Raw genomic sequence first — 24,199 nt, 5'->3', positions numbered from 1 at the left:
CAGCTGAGGCTAGACTCACAGAAACAGATTGGAGCCATTTTAGCCCCTAACTCTAAAACCCATTCCCATATTTAGCTGCCATCAAATCCTGGAAGTGTTTAAAGGATAAGCACAGGTATATATGGGTGAGCATTTAAGACCAGTCTTACACCCTCATTTTGTTGCTATGCCCATGTTTGATGTGACCTTTGGAGAACTCCAGAGCTAAAAACTTGAGCCTGAACTGCCGCTTAGCATAGAGAGCAATGTGGACAGCCCAGCCAGGCTGCTCCTCTGGCAGCGCTGCATCTCGCCCCTGTCTCTGTGGAAACATTGCAGGACTGGTGGGCAGTGTGCTTGGAGCTGCTTCAGCCAGGCCTCGCTGTGAGGGTGGATGAGATTCACAGAGATTCACAGGCAGATGAGATTTACCCATTCAAGGTCATCTTTCCAGACTGCTTTTCATACCATTCAGGCTATGGACATACTCCCCTTTTAGTAAGTGAAAGTAGCGGGTCCCAAGCAGTTGCTTATTTCCTGAAGCCTGAGTTTTGTAGGAGAAGTACCTGGAACTGTTAACAGCTGGCACTGCCATAGGTGAACTGCCAGCAAGGTGAGCAGTGCTGAGGTGCCGTGGTGCACACTGCCACCTTGTGCTCCTGGGCAACCCTGGCTCTGAGGGGCCAGTGTCGTCTGCACAAGAAGGCTGCTGTATTCCTGGCTATGCATGGAGACCACCTGCACCAGTTGCAGCTTATAGAAGTTGCTGTAAATCTCTGTGCGACGAGTGCTGCTGCTGCTTCTCCAGGCTGAGCCACAAGAGCTTCCTGCTACAGAAAAGGAGGACTCGGAGGGCAACCCTGGGAGGATTTCTGTGGGCCTGGGTACATCAAGAAAGGCTTTGGGAAGCAGCTTCTGAGTTGTGCAGTGGGGTTATTAGCAACATCAAAGTGTTTGCAGGACATTGATCTTGTTTTGTAATTCTAATTGTTTTCTAATTGTAATTTTGTAATTTCTCTAAACCATATATTAAAAGAGAAGGTCTTCAGGTGTTAAATGTTCTGGAAATCGTAAAGTATCTCCTATCAAAGGTGTACTAATTTCTATACCTATGTATTGACCATTCCCATGGGAAGAGAACCACATCCAGTGAGAAGAAAAGTCCAGAGGATAGAAGTGTGGACGTGAAAATAGGGAGTAATCTCAGGTAAGCAGGACAGTTTGGAATTTGCCAAGAAGATACAAACTAAGGCTGCAGACTAAGTGGGAGAGAGAAAGGCAGCAAAAGAAAGGGAACAGAAAGGAAAGCCAAGAGCAGATGATGTGCTTCTTGCGAGTTTAATATGCTGATACATGGACAGATAACTCTAAAAGCAATAGTGATCAGGTAACACCCCATTCAAAACCTCTTTGTCTGCCTCCCGAGGAAATGTCAGGAGTCTTTGACGTCTGTCAAAGAAAGTTACTAATTTTCACTGAGTATCACAGTGTTGTTTTTGTTTTGCTTAGGCAGGACATTGCATTTGTTATTTAAACCTCCATAAAAGAAACTGCTGGCAAAAACACATCACAGCCATAAAATTCAAGCTCTGTAGCACACAGAACACTGGTCTGCTTCTAGGTAACCACTGTTCTCTTCTTGAAAATGTTTTGAAAGCAGCTAATGCCTTTCAAATAGCCGAAGCCAAGTGTTAAGTCAGCAAGAGAATGCTAAAGAAAAGACCTTATTTACTTATTTATTTATTTCTCTCTTACCTCTGCCAGGTTACCTTTTGCACATATATTCCTGGGTTTATAAGATCATCACATAGCACACTTACTAGGAAAAATATCCAGTCCCTGTGTGGCTTGGAGGGTGTAACACAATTTGGAGATATTTTTCATGGGAGATATCTTGTGAGCTGCATTTTTCAAGTGTGCTGAACACAGGCAGCTCTAGTTTGAAAAAAAATCCAGGCCCTTGTTTTAAACGATATGGAACACTGGTGTTAGATTTTATTTCTACAGCAAGGCAGGGCTGGGAATATCTCAGTAGGTTTAAATAGTCACTGATGAGGCTCCCTTTTCTACAGTTCCTATTCCCCCTGCTAATACAGTAATAAGACACAACAGTTTCTGTGTGCACCTATTTCCGTTACAAGTATATTTTAAATATTTGCTCATAATTTCCAACACAATCTCAAACCAAATTAACCTAAGTCTGCTGTGCTGTGTATATGGAGGAAAATCCACTGAAGCTGATGACACAAAACATTTTCCTATGCTGTGACAGAAAATCAGTATCACAGCTGAAAAACAATTTTTTTTAATTTATATTTTAAACTATTTCCCCCAAACCTTATTATTTTAAGGGAAGAGACAAAGTGGAAGCAAGCTGGTGGCCATCAGCAGCAGCTGGAGAGAATAATCCCTCCTAATCTATTAGGGTATCTTTGAGGTTTCCCCTAGTTTTAATTCTTGGATGGTCAGTCTGAACCAAGTAGTGCTTAAGAGATCAGACGCTTTTAGGCATGCAGAATAGAAATGACACTTTACAGCATTTTCTAAAAGTTCAGTGAAGTGAGGTTTTCAAAAGTCCTACTAGATTAGGAGGCAGACAGTATTCTACTTTTCCCTTCTTTCTAGACTAGGAACTGTGTTGAAAAGGACTTGCCTAAGATCTTGAAGGAAACCTCTGACAGAGTCAAGAACAGGAAATTTTAGTGATGGGATGAATTACCCTCTGAAGATTCTTACTTCACTCCCTTGCCCATGAGGGAAGTTTGAGGGGACTGGTTTCAACTACACAAAACTTTTATATGCCTCAGTTGAGGCAATATCCATCTGCTTTTTGAGTGCATACTATTGGCTTTAGCTTGGACATCAGCTGTAGTTCAGGTTCACGGTGAGGATTTCCTCTTACCTGGATTTAGACCTATTTAAAGAAGGCTAGGCAACCAGATTAAATGTAGGTTTCTACAAAGTTAGGGGAGATGAGTCTTACCCAATTTGTCCATACCATAATTAATATTCTTAATTGAACTCAGGTTTTCTTATCTTGCAGTCCTCTGATAGAGTAGACATTAAATCCTTGCAGGAATGGTTGCTTGACCTTGGGGTATCTGCTAGAGTTCTGAGCTTAATCTTGATCAGGCCTTCAAAAGATTAATCCAGCCAGGCTGCCTAAGAAAGCGAGTCTGGACTTGTGCAAAAGTACCAGACACACCTCAGTGCACAGGTCTATGTAAAGACAACTTGAGTCCCCTGCATCTTATCCTAGATTCTGCGTCGTGTTTGTCTAATGAGATTGAAAATACTGTTTCCAATAGTGTAATTTGATCTTTTACATTTGGAAACATTCATGCTAACAGCATACTTCAGAACTGTAGAGAGTCTTGGGGGGAAAACACTCATTTGTCAAGCAAATAAACCATTCTTATGCAGAATTCTCTTTCATTATAAAACATTAACAAATTAGGTTTAGTCTGGACAATCACAGCAAACAAAACTTGGGCAGCTTGTGCTTCACCAGTGATACTAAGAAGGGTCTTCTATTATATTACTGTAGATGCCTGGTGCTACCTGGGACACTGTTGAGGCACTGAGGCACCCATGTGGGGCTGGTGGATGAAACGTGGTATGCAGCACAGGGTCGTGCTCTACGGGAGCTGCAGCTGGAGGTTGGTGGGATGCCTGAGAACATTCCAGGTGGCATGGACACCTATGGTTTGGTGACTGAATCCCACTGCGGGCTTTAAGAGCTTGAAGAGAAGAACTTCCCAAAATGTAAGAAGGAGGCAAAGGGAAGAAATAAAGGAAACAGCCTGAATCAGAAGGCAGAGACTATAGGATATGCTGTCAGTTAGGAGTCTTGTTCTGGGGGGGCTTGGTTCTCCTCATGTGCTGTATGGGGTACAGAGGGAGGTGTTACTGAGTACGCCATTCAGGGACTAGGCATCTCCTAAAAGCCAAGACATTGCCTTGGTGACCTTGGAGATTTCAATGTCTTGTCCTTCTGTGGACCCAGTTCTAAATAATTCTGCTTTTTTTTACTGTCAAGCACGGCCTAACAGGCACCACTGGTGGAGTCTGATGGGAAGAGGATCATTTTCAGCTAAACAGCAGCAAAGCACCAACACAGCACCTTCCCTTCTATGGGAAAGATCTTGAGGAGGGAGCCCTGTACTGTAACGACACCATTTTTGTTTGACAGACTACAATTCATACAACCCTGATGGGTAATACAAGAAGAACATCCCAGCTCACTATTCAATTCAGAGTGATTCAGAAGATTTTCATGCAGCATGTGTTGAACTAGCCTGCAGGTGATGTTTACAGGATTATTAATGAGCTAGATTAGATAGGCAGGAGGGTGCAGGGGAATTTATGCTGTCTTGACTCTTTGAAGTCAATACAGTTATCAGAAGAAAGCAGTCAGGAGTACAGAGGACAGTCTGTCTTCCTGATGCCGCTCTTCATTCACTGTCCCCTGGAGTCGTCAGCAGTATGCATTTTCACCAGGTCAAGCTCAGGGAAATATCTTTGATGAAAACAGAAGAAACTTCTATGTCCAGGAATGAAATTTGGCACATGGATCAACATTAGGCAGGGACAAATGTCCAGAAGGAATATCCCTCACCGGTAGGGAAGGGAAGGAAGCTTACCTATGATTCAAGCTGAATTAGTTGGTTAGTAAAGAGGCAATTTGTTAAAAGTACAAAATCTTAAAACATTTAAGTAAAAAATTGGTTACTGTCTTAAGAGTTTTTTAAATCTTGGGAATTTTTCAGCTGTTTTGATTATTTTTAATTAGCAGGCTGCTAAACAGTGAAAATAAAAGGCATAGAGTTTTCTACCAGCTCAGATGTTTCAACTGATCATGAACTCCTGTGAGTCTTACATTTGTACACAGTCAGCTTACTGAGGAATTTCTTTTCTGTAGGTGAGAAGTGACTAAGCAGGACTAATTGTTCAAGAAAGAGGCGTTTCTTATCTGCAGAGAACTGACTGCAATTCTCTTTGTAGGAGGGGCTACAGAGCTGTATAACTTGAGGGCAAAGCTACTGAGAGCTTTGAGCAGGTTAGACTTTGTGCAAGGTAAGCTTTTTGGATCTTAGATAAGCATAGGAAATTAGTGTACCTGAAAGTAAAGTGAGTGAATGGATTTAATGGATTAAATACTTGTACTTGTTTTCATTACTAACATGGCTATGTGCATCAAATATTCGTTTCTTAAGCAGCTGCCTGCTAGGGGTACCAATTAAAAAAATATGTATTTTGCTCTCAGAAATGTGAAGAATGCTTCCTGTTACCCCCTTCTTCCTATTTCAGAGAAGACTACATCTTATTTACAAGAGGAATATATATATATATCTTTTGTAGGAATTTGTTTTTCACTGCTGTTAATTCTTCAGCTTTATTGTTGACATGGTGTTAATAATTGTGAAACCAGGATAAAACTGGGTACTGTCTACACACTTGCTGCCGATGTGCATGGACTGTTTCCTAATGGGGTGGATGGTAGCGTGCCCAGAAAAAGCTGTTGCTTCAAATTCTGTCTGTGTTTGTTTTTTAACTAACTGTTGCATCTGCTGATAAAGCTTGAACTAGTGTTGGCAACTGATTGATCTCTTAGAAATGTTTGATGTTGAAATATTTGTAGCACAAGTCCAAAGAAAAAGCAAAAAGAATTGGAATTAAACTGAGTAAATGTTTTACTTTGGCTCTGCTTGTCGTAATAGCTGTCAGTCAATCTAACATTACTGGAGATAGTATAAAATTCTAGGTCTTCCAGTGCTTGCCCAAAGAAATGAGAGGAGTAGTGATTGTTGCAAATGAGGCTGAATGCATACAGTGGAAAAAAAATACCTTCCCATCACCTTATAATGGAACATAATGGCTACGGGAGAAAACAAAGAATATCTGAGTTTGTATTGTGTATCTGCTTAAAGAGTAGCCTGTGTCCTGAGATAATGTCAAAATAAACAGAGCAGTGTATATTGCACACCTTGCTCTTTGGTGAGAGCAGAACACTTTGGGAGGGTACGGGTGTTCAGCAAGAGGATTTTGATCTGCTTGCTCTCTGGCATGGGCCAATCATTCCCAGTACAGAGTTCTGCTTAAATAAACTACATGTATAAAAGACAACTCAAGGCAAAATGATATAATGCATTTTAACTCCTCTGTTAATTTGATGAGAGTTCTGGACCATAAATCATCGGTTTCAAATGAGAAAGCTTTGAATGATGCTTGAGAACCAGTCAGAGACTCAAAAACAGCATTCTGAATCCTTATTCTGCAAAACTTTCTTCTTTATTCTAGATAGTAGGAAATCAGGTGCTTGGAAACATGTCTGGGAAACCCAAGCTCCACTACTTCAATGGACGAGGTCGAATGGAATCAATTCGGTGGCTACTAGCAGCAGCTGGAGTTGAGGTCTGCCTATGTTTTTTATACTAAGAGCATGTGAGAAATACATATTTTTACTGTCCCTTATCAAAACTGTGACTGACCAGCAGTTTCAAGTTCCGTGTTCAGTGCACTGCACAATGATGACCAAGTCAGCATTGCTAGTTATGGTTCTTATGAGATCATGTTATTACCTATTACTACACCACTCACCATTAAAAAACAATTAATGTCACTACTAGCTTATCCCAAGTAGCAAAGCAGGTTCCTATCTCACTTTTAACCATCATGTTCCAAGCCTGTTGTTAGCATTATGAATGCATCTCCCTATAGCTAGCCAAATAACATTTTTATAACCACAGTGGTAGTCCCTGGTTCTATCTTCTGATCATAGGGATTCAGCACTTTCAACTCTGAAGGCCTCTAGCTAAACCCCAAAGTCCAGAAGAGTGTTTATATTATGCCTATTGCAATGTAACGGCCCCTTGAAAGTAATGCCTTATATAAAACAAACAGTAATTCTTCTCACCTCTAACAATTTCTGATATTAAAGCTGGAGAGGGAGACAGTGCAGGGAATCTGTGTGTTTAAGAGCTGTGAGCTTTTGTCATGGTGAAAAGCAATGAGCCAGAAAACTGCAGAGGACACATGATCCTTTCTCTTCCTCCCTCCTCTTCCCAGCCTGCGGCAAAGAAGCTCTAGCACAGTTCTCCTGCCACCGTATGAATTTAGCTATACGCCCTTCTCCCTGAACGATCTCTTGCTCCATTTCCTGCCAGCAGTGAGAACAGGAGCAGCACGGTCATACTTAGCCCAGAAGGCAGTGCTCTGTGCCTTCTGGGAACCTCCAGTTTATCCCAAATCTTACCTGCACGCAGATATGATTCATATGGGAGGGGGAAGAGGAGCGGATGACAGAGGCAAAAACATTTTTAAAAGATATCACTTTAACAACCGATTCATCTTTTTAAAAGAAAATTCCCCAAAGTATAACTCTCTGGTCTTCGATTGTCTCATGCAATGCAGAAGCTAAAATACACAGTGACAACATGACTTTTCTTCTATATTTCCTGCAGTTTGAAGAATGTTTTCTGGAAACAAGGGATGACCTGCTAAAGTTACTGAAGAGTAAGTTTCCTTCACTTTTCAGTAAATAGACCTATTTGTCTTAGCTTAGACATCTAAGAAGTCTTATGTCTCTTGAAAAGAAAATCAAGATTGGATTGCACCTGAGGTATCACAGATGCACACTGCAGTGAGAACACACTGTGATAGATGATACCATCTGCCCAGTCACTTCAGTCTTATGATAGTACAGTTTTTTGTCATCAGATCGTCTTGAAATTCATTAGTATTTTAGGTTGCCTACAAAGCTGTTGTTTTATAATCCATATGAAACAAGTTTCAGAGTTCAGAGTTTAACCTGTAACTCTGATGTGTTCTTGGTTTCCCAAGGCAATAGTTGACCTTGCTGCTCTTTAGCTTCCATCTCCGTGGGTTTGAGATTTATTTTTTCTCCAAGCCAAATCACATGTCTGTGCTCTTCCAGTTCACCTTGGCTGACCAAAGAAGTCTGAGCTTAGGTCGGCATTTGCAGTCCCACTCTCCTTTGGGAAGAACGAGTTGATCCTCCTGACACCTGCAAGCTTTCAAAAAGCACAGCAGTATTTTAAGACATGAGCATAATAATAAAAATATGCCTTTAATAGCAAACAGTTTCTATGCACACTTGCCTTACAGTGGATCCAAAGATGGACATAATCGATAGGTTATTTAAGACAATAAATGTCATCCTATAGAGTAATTACTCTGACTTACATCTCTGATCAGTTAAAGTCAGTAGAGTAGTCACAAAGATAAGTATAAACATTTGTATTGGCATTCATGTTGACAAGCTTTTAAATAGTCCATATTTCCATAATATTTATCGTAGCATGACAGAAACTGGTTTGTGATGGGTCAGATGGGTCAGGTCCTTCAGTCCTTCCCATCTGTGTCAACCTCAATGGAAATTCATCTGAGTTAGGACCGTGCAGTGCAGGACTTGTCCTTTTCAGTGTGTGATTCCTGAAGCTTCTGCATTCGGGTGCTTCATCAGATTTGAAGAAACTTCAAGAAGCTGATTGTTATAATATTAGATTAACCTATCACCCACAAATGCTTCTTCATTTTATGGTAAGCTTTTTCCATACCATAATCTGAGAGTGACGAAGACTGTCTCAAATCAAAAATAATATGGATCGTAAGACATTTTGCCAGATACCCACTGATGGTACTCCTTCAGAGGCTGAATGTCTTGTTTGTCATGTCCCTTTTATTCTAGGTGGAGCCCTGCTGTTTCAGCAAGTGCCCATGGTGGAGATCGACGGGATCAAGATGGTGCAGACTAGAGCCATTGGCAACTACATAGCAGCAAAGTACAACCTCTACGGGAAGGACCTGAAGGAGAGAGCCCTGTACGGTACCGATACTGTCTTTGTTTGATAGACCGCAATGCAGACAGCCTTGTTGTGCAATACAAGAACATCCCGGCTTACTATTCGATTCAGGGTGATTCAGCAGATTTTCATGTAGCGTGTCCTGGCCTTGCCTGCAGGTGATGTCTACAACAGGATTAACCAGCTAGATTAGATAGGCAGGAGGGTGCAAGGGTGTTTATGAAGATCAAAGGTCAATGCAAGAATCAGAAGAAAGCAGTCAGGAGTACAGAGGACAGTCTGTCTTCCTGATGCCGCTCTTCATTCACTGTCCCCTGGAGTCGCCAGCAGCATGCATTTTCACCAGCTCAAATTCAGGGAAATGTCTTTGATGGGAAGAGAAACTCTTCTGTTTCTAGGAACTAGATATTAAAGGATAGCGCTCTCAAGGCACATGTGTTGATTATGTAAATATCCTGAAATGCTTCAAGCTAGTTAGCACAAGTAAACACATTTCATGATATCCAGTAGGAATCGTATAGAAACACTGTTTAACTTAACACATCTGCTTTGATTTTTAACATGGGTTTGGATGACGTATATGCCAATTTTGTATATATGCTTGAAAAACTTAATGTAGAGGAATATCACCACTAGTGAAAAATGGAAGGAATGTAGTACTTCAGTTTTGGTTAGATATATTCCACTTGTCTTTTATCTCCTCCCAAAACAGAAGCTACTGCACTTGGAGGGGGGACTGCTCCATCCTATGCATTTTGGATAGAAGAGGTGTTCCTAACATTTCAGTCGGGGCTATGTCAGTACTTATTGTGCTATTCGGACCTACTGTGAATTGACCAAATCAAACTTTTTCTTCCAGAATTGATATGTATGTGGAAGCAATAATAGATCTGGATGAGTTACTCATGAGCCATCCTTTCCAACCAGCTGATAAAAAGGAGCAACATCTTGCTAATATTGTGGACAAGGCCACAAACAGACACTTCCCAGTCTATGAGAAGGTAGGTGGCAAAGACATAGCAACTTAGTTAATATTGGTTTCCTGAAACTCCATCTTGGATCTATACATGCAAACTTAATTCAGGAAAATGGAGAGGAAAAATTACCACTGCAGTGTACATGCAATGTCTTGGGGAAGGCAGGGCTGGGAGGAATACGAAAGGGATAGAGGATGCTACAAATCTGAGAGAAATTCAGAGCTGCAAAGACACAGGATAGACTGAGCTCTCCAAATATCCATGTTTCAAACTGTATGTTGTTTCAGGCAAAAGCCACTTTAGCATCATTTTCTATATTAAGTTTCCTCCTGAAGCATTTTCAGTACAGGACCCTCTGTAAAATCATGTATTTGCTATGTGAAAGCATTATAGTTCCTTCTGCAACAAGAGGGAGGGTGGCTGAGTTGGATGTCAAGAACACGAGGCATGGGTTATATATGGAGAGTTCCCAATACAATGTTTGCCAAAATTGAAAAGGAAGCACATGAGAAGTAAGGGAGGTGCCCCTATTTTGAAAGAGTCCAAGATATTCTATTATGCGCTGGGCTGAATTTAAGCCTCTCCTAAATTTTGTGTGGGCATTTGCAGTGATGGCTGTATTCCAGCAGCTCTGAGCCTTCAGCACAGAAGTTCTGATTATGAGGGTTACAGAAGTGAAAGGAGGAGGGCTAGAACTGAGCCATCAGAAAAATCTGCACAATAGAAAGGACTGATGTGGTCAGAATGCACTCAGATTGTTTGTTTATACCACAGAAGTTCTTACTGTACTGCCTTGTTTCAAAGGTAACTCCTATGCAGTGTATGGCCTTGCTTTGAAAATACCGTATTAGGTTCAGTCTGCTCTGGCTGCACACACACACAAATGCAGGGAAAAAATTGCCTTTACATCTGGTCATTGTGCCCTGTTTTCAGGTTTTGAAGGACCATGGACAGGACTTTCTTGTGGGCAATCAGCTTAGCAGGGCAGATGTGCAATTACTTGAAGCTCTTTTAATGGCAGAGGAGTGCAAGCCTGATATACTTGCCAGATTTCCTCTCTTGCAGGTAACTGAATGGACAGTTTTAATGGGAAGTGAATCAAAGCAGAGCCATTGATTTACACGGGCTAAGAAATATGGGGGAGTGGGAGGGTAAGGAAAGACAAAGCCAAAATCAAGTATCCTAAGTAATTTTAGCCTGTCTCAAATAATGATGGTCATTGCCTTCTTATACCACTATAGCCACCAGGGCTCAAAAGCATAATAGGACAAAGCATAAAGAGTCTGCTGCATGATCAACCCACAGTGTTACTTTTACAGCACGGGTAACATCCAAATGTCTGATAGTAACCGTGGTTCTTAAGTATAGTGCTGTTTTGTTTTTGCTTTGTAGAGTTTTAAAGCAAGAATAAGTAATGTTCCCACAATAAAGAAATTTCTGCAGCCTGGCAGCCAGAGGAAACCACCACTACAAGAAAAAGATCTTCCAAAAGTGCTGAAAATTTTCAATCTTAACCAGTGAGCAGCAATCTAAAATCACAGAAACTCTACTGCATTTTCTCTGTGTTTCCTGATAGTGGCAAAGTGAAACTAATGAAAATAGTTAAAAGGTTTTTTGATCTCCCTTTCTCTGGCCAACATCCGGCCTCTGATTGGGTTTGGCCTGCTCTTCCTAAGTAATTCAACTTGAGCACACCAGCAAATGAAATGGTTAAATGAATTATGAGGTGCACAGGACAAAGCAGGATGTCTTAAATTACCGATTTTAAGAGATTACCTGAAATAAAGTCTCGCTATTGACATTTAAAAACATCTGTTTAATGACTGTTTGCGGCCAGTTTTATAGATAAGGGGTCTCTCATTCTGTCTTTCTGTTATTCACAAGAGTTGCTTGAGTACAGAGAGAGCTTAGCCCAAAAGCTGGTCAACATGACCATTCTGGAAAAAGCCAGGCAAAGCCTGCAGGTTCTGGTTCAACGGGGATTGCATGTTTTGATTCAACTTTCCTCGGAACTTACCTTTCCTGGACTTGGAGTATATTGGGATCAGAAGTCCTATCACACCTCTGTTTTGCCGCTGATCATTTGCGGTCTCCTGTAGTCATTCTTGTAGTGTATTTTCACTAACGCTTACCTTAACAAAAAGCTGACTGTAGCAGCTAAAAGCACTTTGCACATTTGACTGAAAGATGAATGCTTGTATCCGACTGTACAGATGAAAAACTACAATAGTTTGAGGCAGAAGGAGTCTTGATTGGTGTCAGGTGCTAACACTTTGCCTTGTAATGTAGATCTTATGTTACGATGACTTATCTTTTTGTACACTAAGCTCAGTTAAATATTATCTATAATTGCACGTTATAAACATATTCACTTGAATCAAGTTCCACTACCGAGGCACTAGCAAGAAAGTTGAATACATAAACGTGCTAATTATTTAAACACCAAATGAAACAAATATGTACATGCAACTGCCAGCGCCCCCAAAGTAATTACTGACTAGTACCACCAGTTTTAAACTGAGTGTAAAAACTCTTTCTAACATCCGTGTGGATGTGTTTCTCCCCATCCTCATATGGGAAATGCCATGCAATGGGAATCAAACTGTTTTTAGCATCAAGAAAGGCAGAAAATGGTTCTGCAGGGGAGCGTGTATTAATTAGAACTGTTGCTCATAGACATGAGCCGTCTCCCTTCCGCCTCACAGAAGCGCCGGAAACTGCAGTGCGCTGTGAGAAACTCGAGCAGGAGGCCTCGGCCTCGGCCTCGGCTGATGACCCTCCTCATCGTTACCTTCCCCTTTGTACCGCGCAGCAGAGCAGTTGTATCAGCTGGCACGCAGTCCCCAGCCTTCAGCCAAGCCGAGCTCTGGCATGCTGGCAACCAGCCGGCAGCTCAGCCCCTGCCGCCCTCGGGCTATGGCCCAGGCCAGCGGGCGCTGGGACGGCTCCCTCTCCCCTCCCCGGCTCACTGACGCCCCCGAGCGCCTCAGAGGCCGCAAAGCAATTCGGGAGCGCCTGCGCGCCCCCGCGGCCGTGCCAATCGCAGGCGCGCCGTAGATTTCCCCCTCCGTCTCCACCGCAGAAGTACAGGCTGCCCCGCTCCCTCCGCCCGCCCAGGACGCCCTGGGCGGTGGCTGCAGCAGCAGCGGCGGCGGTGGCGGCCGGGGCTGGGGCTCCGCCCCCCCCCGCTCGCGCAGCCGTTGGCCGTTGGCCACCGCCCGCCGCGCGCGCGGCCGTTGGCGGTGCTGCCCCGCCCCTCGCCGGTGCCGCCCGCGGGGCGCGGCTGGCGCTCCTCGGTTAGGCTCGGCGCGGACGCCGCGGGCGGGCTGGGTGCCGAGGCGGCTGCGCGGAGCGCTGGGTAACTGCGCGGAGCGGGGCTGCGGGCGCTGCCGCCCGCTGGGGAGCGCGCTGGCGGTGGCGGGCCGGGGGGCGGCGGCGGCGGGCCGCGGGGGGCTCGGCGCGCTGCCCGGCGGGCGCGGCTGGGGGAGCGCGCCGGGCGTGAGCTCTGCTGCGGCTCCGGCTGGGGGAGGGCGCTGCGGGCCCCGCTCGCCCGGGGCTGCCCGCGGCAGGGCTGGGGGGCTCCGTGCGGCGGCGCGTCGCGGTGGCGGGCGTAGCGCTCCTGGAACGGGGCCGCGCCGCCGCCCTGAGCTCGCATGTTTCCTGCTGCGCCTCGAGCTGCCAAATCGTCCCTGCCGAGGGGAGTTTTGCCTTGGATATAAGCCATCAGACAGAGGAACTGTTAGGACAACGGCGGAATGCAGCTGCTTGGTTTCGGGCGCTCTTAACTGCTCCCTTTTCTGATCTTCACTCCTCCAGCTCTTCTCTGTGATCAGTGGTGCACGGGGAATGCATGTTACGCAGTTACGTCTGCGAAGCCTGGTACTGTAAATGTCTAATCTGCACTCTCTGACGTGTTTGCTGTGCCGTAGTTGAGGCTTTTCGTGCTGTTGGCCCAATGCTACTTTACTGTTCTTTTCTGTGCACTTCTGTGAGCTTTACACTCTTAGCCTTGGTTTTAGAAACTACCCCTGATTTTTGTGCAGGATGAGTCCTAGGAGGGTACTCACCGTTCTCACCTGAGTCAGTGGAGCCATACCTCTGCCTGCTGCAGTTAGCTACATCAGCAAGTGAAAGGGGCTGGGGAGGCAGGAGAAGGCAGGCTCTCATTTCTGTGCTCTCATGGCTGCCTGCACAGGGGGAGGAACCAACAGGTGTGCTCGCTTGCTTGCATATATACACACATGCACACCTTGACACATGATCCAGATCTCCCTCCCCTTGCTTATGTGTGTGATCTTGCTTCCTTCTGTGAGCTGTGTACACCTGCACGTATGGTCTAACATTAGCACCACTCAGTTTACAGAACTTGAAGGCAGCCTTATGTAACTTGAATAACATCAATGTCTGTTAAGGACCAAATGAGTTGCAGCCCCTCTTGGACTCTGTCCAAGAGGGGTAACTTGGTGCTGCTGCTGCTGCTGCTCTCCTTTAGGGTTGCTAAGGGAATATCTGTGTTTGCTGAGGCGTGCCTGCATGAGAGCAAAAAGCTGGATTTGCATGCATGAAAGGCTAATCTTTTACTTTAGGCCCACACTTGGGAAGTGTTCAGTGTTGCTTGACAATGTTTTTCCTGCAGTAGAGACTCTCACCAGGCTGGACTATGGTGTTGTACATAATGGGGTTCTGGCTCTTTGTTATATAGGCAGAGATTTTAAAGCTGAATTGTTATTTGTAATTCAAGTTTTAAAATCTCAAGTGGTGATTTCCCTTTTATCTTATTCAGACACCCCTCCTAGCTTGGGAGGGAATACTTTTGAATCCAAAGTGGTTTGGCCTGAATGCCAGCAGAAACCACATGGTGAGAAATTACAAGTTCAGATATTTCAAGATTGTGTCAGGCTCAATGCACTACTGGACCAAAGGACCACTGCCATAAGGTCATTCTGCTTGAACAGTCCTGTTTGAGCTATATTTGAGGAACAAAGCATTACAAGGAACTGCTTTGGATTATATATGCAATTAGGAAGAAAGCTTAAGACCTTGCAGCAGATCATGAGCACACTTCAGTTCACCTATTTGTTTCTCACTGGAAGCTGATGCTTGAACTGCTTTGGACAAAAATGCATGTTTTTTTTAATATAGTGATCAGGGTGGAAGCCATCACTTTGACTACAGTCTGGCTGAGGCCTAAGGAAGGTCCAGTGTGCTGGACAATGTAGAAAGTTTGTGATTTTTCAGATCTGTTACTCCTATTCCAGAAACCTAATTTACCAATGACTTTGCTACTCTTACATGACTCATTGCTTTATAAAGGCATATTCATTACAGAGTAGTAACAGAGTCACTTAAGTACTTTGCCACTGTGTGCTAGGAGCAAAAGTTCAGCCTAAATCCCTAAGTCAGTCCTTAAGCAGTGCAGCTCCAGGCAAATCCAAGCCTTTTCCAACCTGCATGAAAAGACTGATCCCTGCAAGGAATCGTGATGGGCAAGTACGGGTTATGTTGATACAGATGCTTTTTTTCCACTGGCGCTTCCTCTGCTCTTCAGCTTCACCAGCTGTCTGGAGTGGAGCACTGAGACGAGCAAGATTTTGGCTGGGATGATTTCATCAGCTATCTTGATGAGGAAAGAGAGGAAGGAAGTTTGTGACTCAATGAAGTACTGAAAAGTCTTACCCAGGAATTAAATAAACCTCCCTGTAAACAGATAAACCTTGGCTAAACGGTGGAACGCTCTGTTAATCAGTTCATGAGTTTGTCCTCCTATCATTCAGTTTTCTTCTGGGGCCCATTAGTGATAAGAGTACAGTGTGCTTTGTCAGTTACCTTCCTGTTCCAGTGCTGCACAAGCCCATGTCAGCTGCCAGGTTTGTATTACTGCATGTAGCTGCTTTTGCTGTCAGTGACACTTTGAAAAAACTAAGCAGTTCACCCCTGTGCTGTTATCTGGTGGTCTGACTTTCAGCTCTCACTGCTGCTAAGGCACTGGGTGCATTGAATGGGCCTTATCTGTCCAGTCGAGGTCCAGATCTCATTTGTTTGTTTTAGTTTTTAAAGTTAGGTCTTCAGAGTCAGTAGGATGTAAATGCCTGCTACATTTTAGACATTGTTCCTGAAGTTGGAAGGGGTCTTGAAGTGGATTGACATCCTGTATAATGGAAACACTGTGATTTGGCTAATGGTTGAAGCAGAACTAGCTAAATATGGAAGTCAACGGGCCTAGTAAAATAAATGCTCTAATATATATTGTTGTCATAAGCTCTTAAAGACACAAAGCTCTGAAACTTCACAGTGAGAGAGGTGAAGGTAACATTGATATTTTTGCCTTGGTGTTCTTGTGAAGCAATAGATTTGACGTTGTATGTTATCAAGTCTGGTATGATGTGGATGCTATCACCAAACTCAAAATCTACCGAACAGATTGTATTGTTACAAAATTAAAAATGTATTTATCTAAGAGTACCCTACAATGCTGTTTTGGTTGTAAGATTCTCATGACTTCTTAAAGCTGAGCTGATAGTTTTTAAAGAGAGGTATATGATCTAGCACATGTTTATTATCTGCTGTCATGAATCTCTTTTAAATTGCTGCACATTATCCTGGAAGCATGTACTATTTTTCCATTGAATCTACAGGAACTTTGGCTGCATCAAACCTGGGTGTCTAGGTCTTGAATTGCCCCTCTCCTTTCACATTCACCCAACAGTATTTAGTATGTTGGAATGTAAAATTTTACAAGTGCTGATTTAAAAAAAAGAATCCTTTAAAATGATCTTCTTGAATTTATCAGGAAACAAGAACGCTGAAATCATGGCGGGGAAACCTAAGCTGCACTATCCTAAGGGAAGGGGGAGGATGGAGTCAGTCCGATGGCTGTTAGCAGCAGCTGGGGTTGAGGTTTGTACCTTTTTATAAAATGATCAGAGTAATCTGTGATTAAAATAAGTGTTCCGTTTAGGAACGGTTTCCCAAGTACCTTTGTGCTTACAGAGCTATATAGCACGACATGACATGTGCTTACAGACATGTGCACAATCACATGTGATGCAGAATGCCTTGGATTCAGTGATACACTGTTTCAAATTGTATTTAAGATAGTGTTCGAGCAACAGTTACCCAGTATAAGGCTTTTACTTTACAAGGAGAATCTTTGTTTTCAAAACATAGTTTCAGCTTAGAAGGCTTAGATTGTTGCTACAGACCAAAACTCTGCATCTCTTTAACTTACTCTGAGCGGTCATTACTAAAAGACCCGTGTGTACCCCATGAAGAACTTCAGAACATTATCTGTAAACAAAGTGCTTTTCATTCTTGGGGTCAGGGTCTGATGAAGGTAAATCAGCAAAGATGCCCTGAAGCCAACAGAGCTATCTCTGTCAACTTAATTTCCACATTTACATTTTGTTTGAATGTGGTGCTTTCATTTCTCAGAAGCTACTTATATTCCATTGGAAACGTAAGGCTTTTTTTAAATGATGCTCACATGTGAACGTTGCTGAGGGATAAGCTGCAGAGCACGAGTGCTGAGGGAACCAAGATTGTGCCCTCATTCAAATGTCCTTTTTATTAAAAAATAATTAAAATATCAGCAGGGGGAAATAGGGAGATAAAAGCAGCTGATGCCACATGAAATACTGAGAACACATTGAGTATACTGGACATATGGAGTATACATTGAACATATATATTGAATGTGTCCTCAACATACTGAGTATATATTGAAATACTGAGTAACCATTGTGCCTCCCTTACACAGCATTTAAGTGAATGACTCAGTTGCCTAGCTGGTAATTGTTTATGCAGGCATGTAGACAGGACTTTATAACAAAGGAAGGTTTTTTCTGAGATGTAAAGCATTGCATGTTACTGTGTGGTCAGGGGATAGTGTAGTCCTGCGTTATTTGCTGGAGTGGAGGTGGAGAATAGGAGCCGGGATCTCCAAACAGTCATGAGAAGTAGTGGGAGTAGTGTGGAGAGGATGGTTTCTAACTTCGTCTCCCTTCCCCATTGTGGTCGGAGTGACACAGTGTTGTTTTCTATCTTTGCTTTTCAGTTTGAGGAAGAATTTATAGAAACAAAGGAAGACCTGGAAAAATTACGCAGCGGTGAGTCTGTAAATTGTCTCCTAAACATAAATTTGCATCAATATAACAAAAGGAGTACTTTATCTGACTTTGTTAAGAGATGAAATCTTTTGTAAGACCTTCTCTGATATGATATGGCCCGTAAAGAGAAGACTTGAGAGACATGGCTGCTTGTGTATGCTTTCATTGCAGGAGCTTTAGTCACTCAGAATTAGAAATGTTTTAGGATATTCTCAGCTCTTTTTTTTCCCCTCAGATTCAGTGCAGTACTACAGTGGTTTGAGTAATTTGCTTCTGTTTCCTTCGAAGATGGATCCCTGCTGTTTCAGCAAGTGCCCATGGTGGAGATTGATGGGATGAAGTTGGTGCAGACTAGAGCCATCCTCAGCTACATAGCAGGAAAGTACAACCTCTATGGGAAAGACCTGAAGGAGAGAGCCTGGTACGGTAATAGTACATACCACCCTTACTAATACTGCTTTATTTTTTTCATATTGCATGTAAAGGTGCATGTCTGCCGGTGCTTTGTCACCTCAGCTCCAGGGACTGGATGAGTGGACTTCATATGACTGATAAATGATTATTAATTGTCAACATAATGAGAAATGTTACGGCCAACTCAAAGTTCCTCTGAATGCACAGAGACGAGAAGTGCATTAAACTCTTGGGCAACTGCAGAATCTTAATACAATAATAAAGGCTAAGTATGCCTTGATTTTTTTCAACTAGAAAACTGTAGAAAATTTAGAGCTGCATGAAAAAGATTGTGAAATATCTTTAAGCATTTTGATTTCTTTTTTTCAAAATGTGAAGAATTTTTCCTAGCTGATGAAAGATGAGGAAGAAATCTTCAGTGGCTTATTACTACTGAAAAATAAACCAATATTTTCCTAATGTTACTTTACCATGTATGCTCTGGGTGTACACGTGTGAGACTGGCTTTCCCCAGTCATAACTAAAGAGCTCATACAAAAGCAAAAATTCTGATTCACTCATTCTAACAAGTAAAATAAAAATCATAGAAAAATTCAGCTAAGTCCTTAACATAACTGACTCCAATTTGCCGTAAAGGGTTTATTCCCATAAACAAATCTTCCAAAACGTATCTGACAATGGGTAGGCAGTTCAGCAGAGATTATGAGGACTACTATTATGGATCAGCATGTCTGAACTGGCAATTTGCAGCCATTTGTTGCATGGAACCTTTTATAATTAGGCATCAAATGCCCCTCCCCTTCCCCCTCCCCCCCCCAAAGCAGTTGGCATATGCATACTTCTGTCCCCCAGTATAAATCAGTATGATATCAGTGGAAAACAATATGAACTCCAATTAAATAAGAGTCTGTGTAATTACTGTATTTAATATCCTGCATGTCACAGACACAATGAACCTGTCTATAAAGATCTGTGCTTTCAAAAAACTGGAGCTGGTTTCTCAGTTTTTTTTTTCCTCTTCCATCAAAGACGAAGAACAAGAAAACAAATTAATGTCTTATTCTACATTGGCTAGTGAGCATTTAACTCTCTGATAACTTTAGCACCATGTTTCAGTCAAATAACCAGAATGGATTGTTCAAATAAGAAATGTTAAATAAAAATATTTGTTTCAGGATTGATATGTATGTGGAAGGAACGACGGACCTGATGGGAATGATCATGTATATCCCTTTTCAACCGGCTGAATCAAAAGAGAAGAATCTTGCCTTAATCATTGAACGAGCTGCAGCCAGATACTTTCCTGTCTATGAAAAGGTGATAATTTACTACTAGTCCACAAAGACAGTAAAGCAGTGCACAGTTAACACTCCCCAGCTCAGCCCCAACGCATGCTTCCCAGAAGGCAAGTGATGGTACAACTCTGGAACTGGGTGATGGAGCCCACATTGAGTGACATGGAGAGGACCACAAAATAACATCGGGCTGATTCTGGTACTAGGTATCTCTGCTGACTTCAGGAAGACTCCTCACAGAGCAAATCCTACTTGTTGGGAGAAAAGGGATTGGCTCAAGCTTTTTAAAAACTAGCCTAGTGGTTCATAGCTGCTAGCATTTTGCATATGTGCACCATTTAAATACCTATGAAAGTGTATATACTTTTGCTGTTCAAAGTTAAATACAATTGTGCTTTATAATGTGGACCTAATCCTGTGATCCTTCTCAAACCCATTGCTTACATACATTGTAATAATACCTAGAGACTTGTTACTGTCCTTCTCTGAGTCATTTTATTTGGGCATCTTTATATGTGCACGGAAAGACTCTGCAAACAGGATGTATAAAGCTTAAAAATATAGAGCAATTATTTATTGGCTAGCGGGCACAAAAGAGAACTTGGGACCTAATGGTCTACTAGGTAAAGCATTAGTATGCTCTCTACCCCCTATAAGGCACATGAAGCATCTTTGGTGTCCAGGCAGGTATCAGGAGGGAAAGGTTGCCCTCTGCTATTCCCTGGAACATATTCTTGATGCTAGTGAATTGCCATTTTCTACCAATTCCCTGGGGTTTTTTTGTTTTCGTTTTTTCTTCCCTCTAGCATTTTAGACTTTTTCATGTTGGTGTTTTTCTTCTTGAATTGGGCTAGCAATGATCTTCATCTCAACAATCCTGCTTCTGTCTTGTAATTTTACCTTTCTCACCTTGTGTGGCTGTACTGTACAGACTTTCTCACAGCTCTTTCTCGTGATGTAGCAGTCTCCTCAGAAGTCTGTGCCAAGGTTACACAGCTTTGCTGTATTAGATTTGGGCCTGGTTCCTAGCCTGGGTCCTTGGCTCACAGGCAGCTGAAGCCCTAGGAGGGAGGTGGGAGGAAATTACAGAGGGGATGAGAGACAGAGACCAAAAGAGATGCAGAGTTACAAGACCAAAATCATCATGGAATTGCCTCCTGGGAACTAAGAAGCTGTAATGGAATAGCTAGACAAAATCATTACACTGCATATGACTTTTTTAATTGTTTATATTTTGTAGGCCTTAAAAGACCATGGACATGGTTATCTTGTTGGCAACAAATTAAGCTGGGCAGACATCCATCTGCTGGAAGCCATTTTAATGACAGAAGAATGTAAGCCTGATATACTTTCTGCATTCCCTCTGTTACAGGTAAGTAATCATCTGATCTCAATATGGAATATAACATACCAATGTCACTGACCAGTTTTAAAAGCTTATTGATGTTTAAATCCTTTGAACCACTGTAGTATGTCGCTGACAGCTCTCTGATCTGTTTCTGTTGACTGTAACCACCTGAACGCACCCACTCAGTCCTGCCTCCAGAGCTCCTGAGGGCTCATTGTCCAGTCCTTCCTCCTGCTCTGCCAGTTCTCTGTTGGCAGGAATTCACTTACCAACTCTACCAGTTTGGTCCTGTAACTGTTACTTCCAGGTCTTCAAACACGGCCTGTTTTGTCTGCAGTTCCTATCCTTCTGTTTTTGTTAACAAAATTGTATTTTGAAGAAATCAGAGACAAGAGCTCTTCATTTTCTTCTCTCTTGCTTCCATGGTGCTTTACACTGAAATACTTGTGTCCATGCCTCTCTTCAGCCCAAATATATTCCAGCTATCTGGACTGAGGCTGTGATTTTTCTTCTCCCACCTTTATCAGATGAATCTTTTGCTCTTTAATATTAAATTCTCCCATCCCCATCTGTGAAACCAAGGTAAACTTTATAGCACCAGTATTGCAGATCAGAGTATTTACATCTAGATTGTCCAAAAAGACTGATATGTGATTTGCAGTGGAGGATGCAGAGTGCTGAGCTGGACATAAGTAGCTACTAACTTGCTTTGTTTGCTGAAGCATGTCTGGGAAGGAAAAATCCAAGTCAGCTGACTTTTAAGCTATAAAGGATGGCATATAATTTCCTTATGCTCATTGGTTTTATTGCTTCTTCTTACAGGCTTTTAAAGGAAGGATAAGCAACATTCCAACAATTAAAAAATTCTTGCAGCCTGGCAGCCAGAGGAAACCAGTAGCAGATGAAAAGTTTATTGCACGTGTGAAGGAAATATTCGATATGTAATCAATGTGGCTGCTGAAGATCCTGTAACTGTAGTAGATCACCTGAGCTATGCCTCATAGGTGTAAACTGCATAGGTGCATTCTGTAGCTTGCATCGCACAGCCAGTTACATGAAAATCTTTGAAACAGAGTATACAGAATATATGGAATATATAACAGAATAATCTTTTTGATTAGATTAAAAGGCTGAGCTGTAGCTGTTGATTTCAGAAAGTAGTATTTTATGGAACAATTACATGAAATAAAACATGCTGATAACTTTTTGTGCTTGTTTATTTACAGTGCATGCCTGGTAGGGTAAAATGTTTCAGCTGTAGTTCTGGCAGTACAGGAGAAAGCTCTCTTCCAGCCTTTTGCAAACTGCAGCACGGAAGAGACACTCTGTAAAAAGAGGAGTCATTTAAATTCAGAATTGGAATCTCTGCTGGCCCCTACTTAGTCTCCCTGACTGTAAATTCAAAGTCGTGTTCCCTGTCCCCTTGCTGTGTTTCACTGCTGTCTCCATACTTAAAATAAAAGAAAACCTAACATTTTTTTTTCCTCCAAACTCATGATCCTTGTAAGTTTATGGGCAGAAGAATGAACCTGTTTTAATCCCCAAATAAACCTTTGGGCTAATCTCTCAGCAGCGATTTTGTTCACTGAGAGATCAAAGAACATGTATTTAATTAGCTTGATCTGTTTTTCATCCACTGAAACAGCCTCCTCCCTCACTTCTCCTTTTGCTGCTTGGCTAGATGGGTACAGGGAGGAAAATGCTACTTGATTTTGTAAGTAAGCTCTACCCCAGAATGTTTTTTTCAAAGTTGATGCTGTTTCCTTCACACACTGATGTACCCATTTTAAAGTACAGACACAGAGACCACCCCCACCCCTCTATGCACAAAAGAACCAAGGCAGGATTTAAAGCCAGCTTTAAAAAGAACACAAAATGGAGGAAAGCACCTGAATTCTGCATATCCTCACAGGCACAGACCTGAAACACACCCAGCACCTAGGCACTGCCAGGATTAGCTGAAGATTTTTACATTAAAATTTCCTGGGTAGCTAGCAGCAGTTTGAAATGTGCCTGATAGTAACTCAAGTTTTATAGAGCTAACGGGTGTTCCAGGCAAGTGCTGTAATCACTGAACCGCTACACAGACTGACATGGGCCAGCACCAGTGCATTTTGTGAATGCCTAGTTGGTGAGACCTCTGCTGGTTTGAGATGCTCAGGAATTTAGGCAGAAGCTTCTGGATTATAGCTGGGCTTGGAAGGCAGCCCCATCACCACGGGGTGGTTCTGAGAACACAGAAGGCTCAAGGCTGCAGATGCCAAAAAACAGAGAATCCTATCGCATTTAGGATTTGGGAAAGCAGCCAACCGCAGGATGGCTTCTATGTTTTGGCACTAAGGTAGGAGTCACCTCATCTATGGTGCAAATATTGACATTGGCATCAGTCACCCAAGCCTCTTATTAAAGTTCATGGCAGTCCAATTCATCTGATCTGTCTGAAAAGTTCTACTTCAGGATAAAATAAGCCACATCTTAAAACTGCCCAACTGTCATTTTAGGTACTAACATCCCAAACTGAAATCCTGAACACACTGTCTCAGTCACCTGTAAGACTGGCAACACCTGGAGGCCACCGGTACCAACATTTGTTAGCAAAAGATTCCAGTGATCTAAAGGTTTTGTTTTGTTTTGTTTGTTTGTTTTTTGGTAAGATGTGCCTTAGTCACATGATCTGCTTACAGCACTTTGTCTCCACTAAAGCCCTACCAAGAATCATAAGCATCTGCTTACAGCACTTTGTCTCCACTAAAGCCCTACCAAGAATCATAAGCTTGGTAGTCTGATGAATTTATGCAGCACTAGATCTGGTAGCTGTAGTCAGAGAGAGCCTCCATAATCAGGCTCTGTATAAAAAAAATGAAGCACCTATTGCTCTTAGTCTTCAATAGGGCACTCACCTAAATTCAGCCTCTTAATGATTTCGCTGCATAATCCTGCGCATGACAAGACAACCTCAGCCAAGCTTTCAGACCCAAGGAGTATTTATTTTCTATGCAAACTGGAATCACTTCAGTCCCTGAATAGTTAATGTCTGAACAGTCCCCTTTGTTTATGGAGAGGATTTCAGCAAAAGAATCTGTTTCAGCTCACACCTGCAAACCTGTTAAAGAATGTGGAGACTGAGCATTTAGAACCTATTGGTGCAAGATAATGAACTTTTCTCAGCTGTGGTTTACGTCAGTGGGAATTTATGGCATGGTGCATGTTTGAACAGTAATGTGTGGAGCAAATGACCAGTCTCTACATAAAATGC

The 24,199-nt window shown here is 42.5% G+C and overlaps 2 protein-coding genes and 1 long non-coding RNA gene across 6 annotated transcripts; 2 read left to right on the top strand and 1 right to left on the bottom strand.

Annotated features, from left to right (window-relative positions):
- Nucleotides 1-6,285: 6,285 nt before the first annotated feature.
- LOC135327821 (glutathione S-transferase-like) lies at nucleotides 6,286-11,590 on the top strand. Its single transcript, XM_064508545.1, has 6 exons — nucleotides 6,286-6,393; nucleotides 7,443-7,494; nucleotides 8,690-8,822; nucleotides 9,664-9,805; nucleotides 10,715-10,846; nucleotides 11,174-11,590. Exons 1-6 carry the CDS (start codon nucleotides 6,307-6,309, stop codon nucleotides 11,300-11,302), a joined length of 675 nt encoding a protein of 224 aa, XP_064364615.1. The 5' UTR covers nucleotides 6,286-6,306; the 3' UTR covers nucleotides 11,303-11,590.
- On the bottom strand, nucleotides 8,050-12,952 carry LOC135327823 (uncharacterized). The gene is made up of 2 exons (XR_010388219.1): nucleotides 11,799-12,952; nucleotides 8,050-9,205 (listed from the first exon to the last, which is right to left on the bottom strand). It is a non-coding gene; the product is annotated as an uncharacterized LOC135327823 (long non-coding RNA).
- Nucleotides 12,910-22,150, top strand: LOC135327822 (glutathione S-transferase). Of its 4 annotated transcripts, XM_064508548.1 has the most exons (8): nucleotides 12,990-13,139; nucleotides 13,598-13,660; nucleotides 16,572-16,678; nucleotides 17,835-17,886; nucleotides 18,175-18,307; nucleotides 19,476-19,617; nucleotides 20,836-20,967; nucleotides 21,766-22,150. In XM_064508548.1, the coding sequence occupies exons 3-8, from the start codon at nucleotides 16,592-16,594 to the stop codon at nucleotides 21,886-21,888; spliced, it is 669 nt and encodes a 222-aa protein (XP_064364618.1). In that variant the 5' UTR covers nucleotides 12,990-13,139; nucleotides 13,598-13,660; nucleotides 16,572-16,591; the 3' UTR covers nucleotides 21,889-22,150. The 4 variants fall into 4 exon arrangements, with proteins under 4 accessions (XP_064364619.1, XP_064364618.1, XP_064364616.1 ...); XM_064508549.1 differs by lacking the exon at nucleotides 13,598-13,660 and having other exon boundaries at nucleotides 12,910-13,077; XM_064508546.1 differs by lacking the exon at nucleotides 13,598-13,660 and having other exon boundaries at nucleotides 13,007-13,139.
- The last annotated feature ends 2,049 nt before the right edge of the window (nucleotides 22,151-24,199 follow it).

Source organism: Dromaius novaehollandiae, chromosome 3 (genome assembly GCF_036370855.1).
Source record: "Dromaius novaehollandiae isolate bDroNov1 chromosome 3, bDroNov1.hap1, whole genome shotgun sequence".
NCBI classification, from domain to species: Eukaryota; Metazoa; Chordata; class Aves; order Casuariiformes; family Dromaiidae; genus Dromaius; species Dromaius novaehollandiae.
Note: the sequence above shows the minus strand (reverse complement) of the source record. Positions and strands in the feature narration are given on the sequence as shown.

Bases quoted from the DNA above. Each gene is read 5' to 3' on its own strand.
- LOC135327821 (XM_064508545.1), top strand. From the start codon at position 6,307: ATGTCTGGGAAACCCAAGCTCCACTACTTCAATGGACGAGGTCGAATG. The intron at 7,495-8,689 runs GTAAGTTTCCTT...CTTTTATTCTAG, and splicing joins CCTGCTAAAGTTACTGAAGA to GTGGAGCCCTGCTGTTTCAG. The intron at 8,823-9,663 runs GTACGGTACCGA...TTTTTCTTCCAG, and splicing joins GACCTGAAGGAGAGAGCCCT to AATTGATATGTATGTGGAAG.
- LOC135327822 (XM_064508549.1), top strand. From the start codon at position 16,592: ATGGCGGGGAAACCTAAGCTGCACTATCCTAAGGGAAGGGGGAGGATG. The intron at 18,308-19,475 runs GTACGGTAATAG...TATTTGTTTCAG, and splicing joins GACCTGAAGGAGAGAGCCTG to GATTGATATGTATGTGGAAG. The intron at 19,618-20,835 runs GTGATAATTTAC...TATATTTTGTAG, and splicing joins ACTTTCCTGTCTATGAAAAG to GCCTTAAAAGACCATGGACA.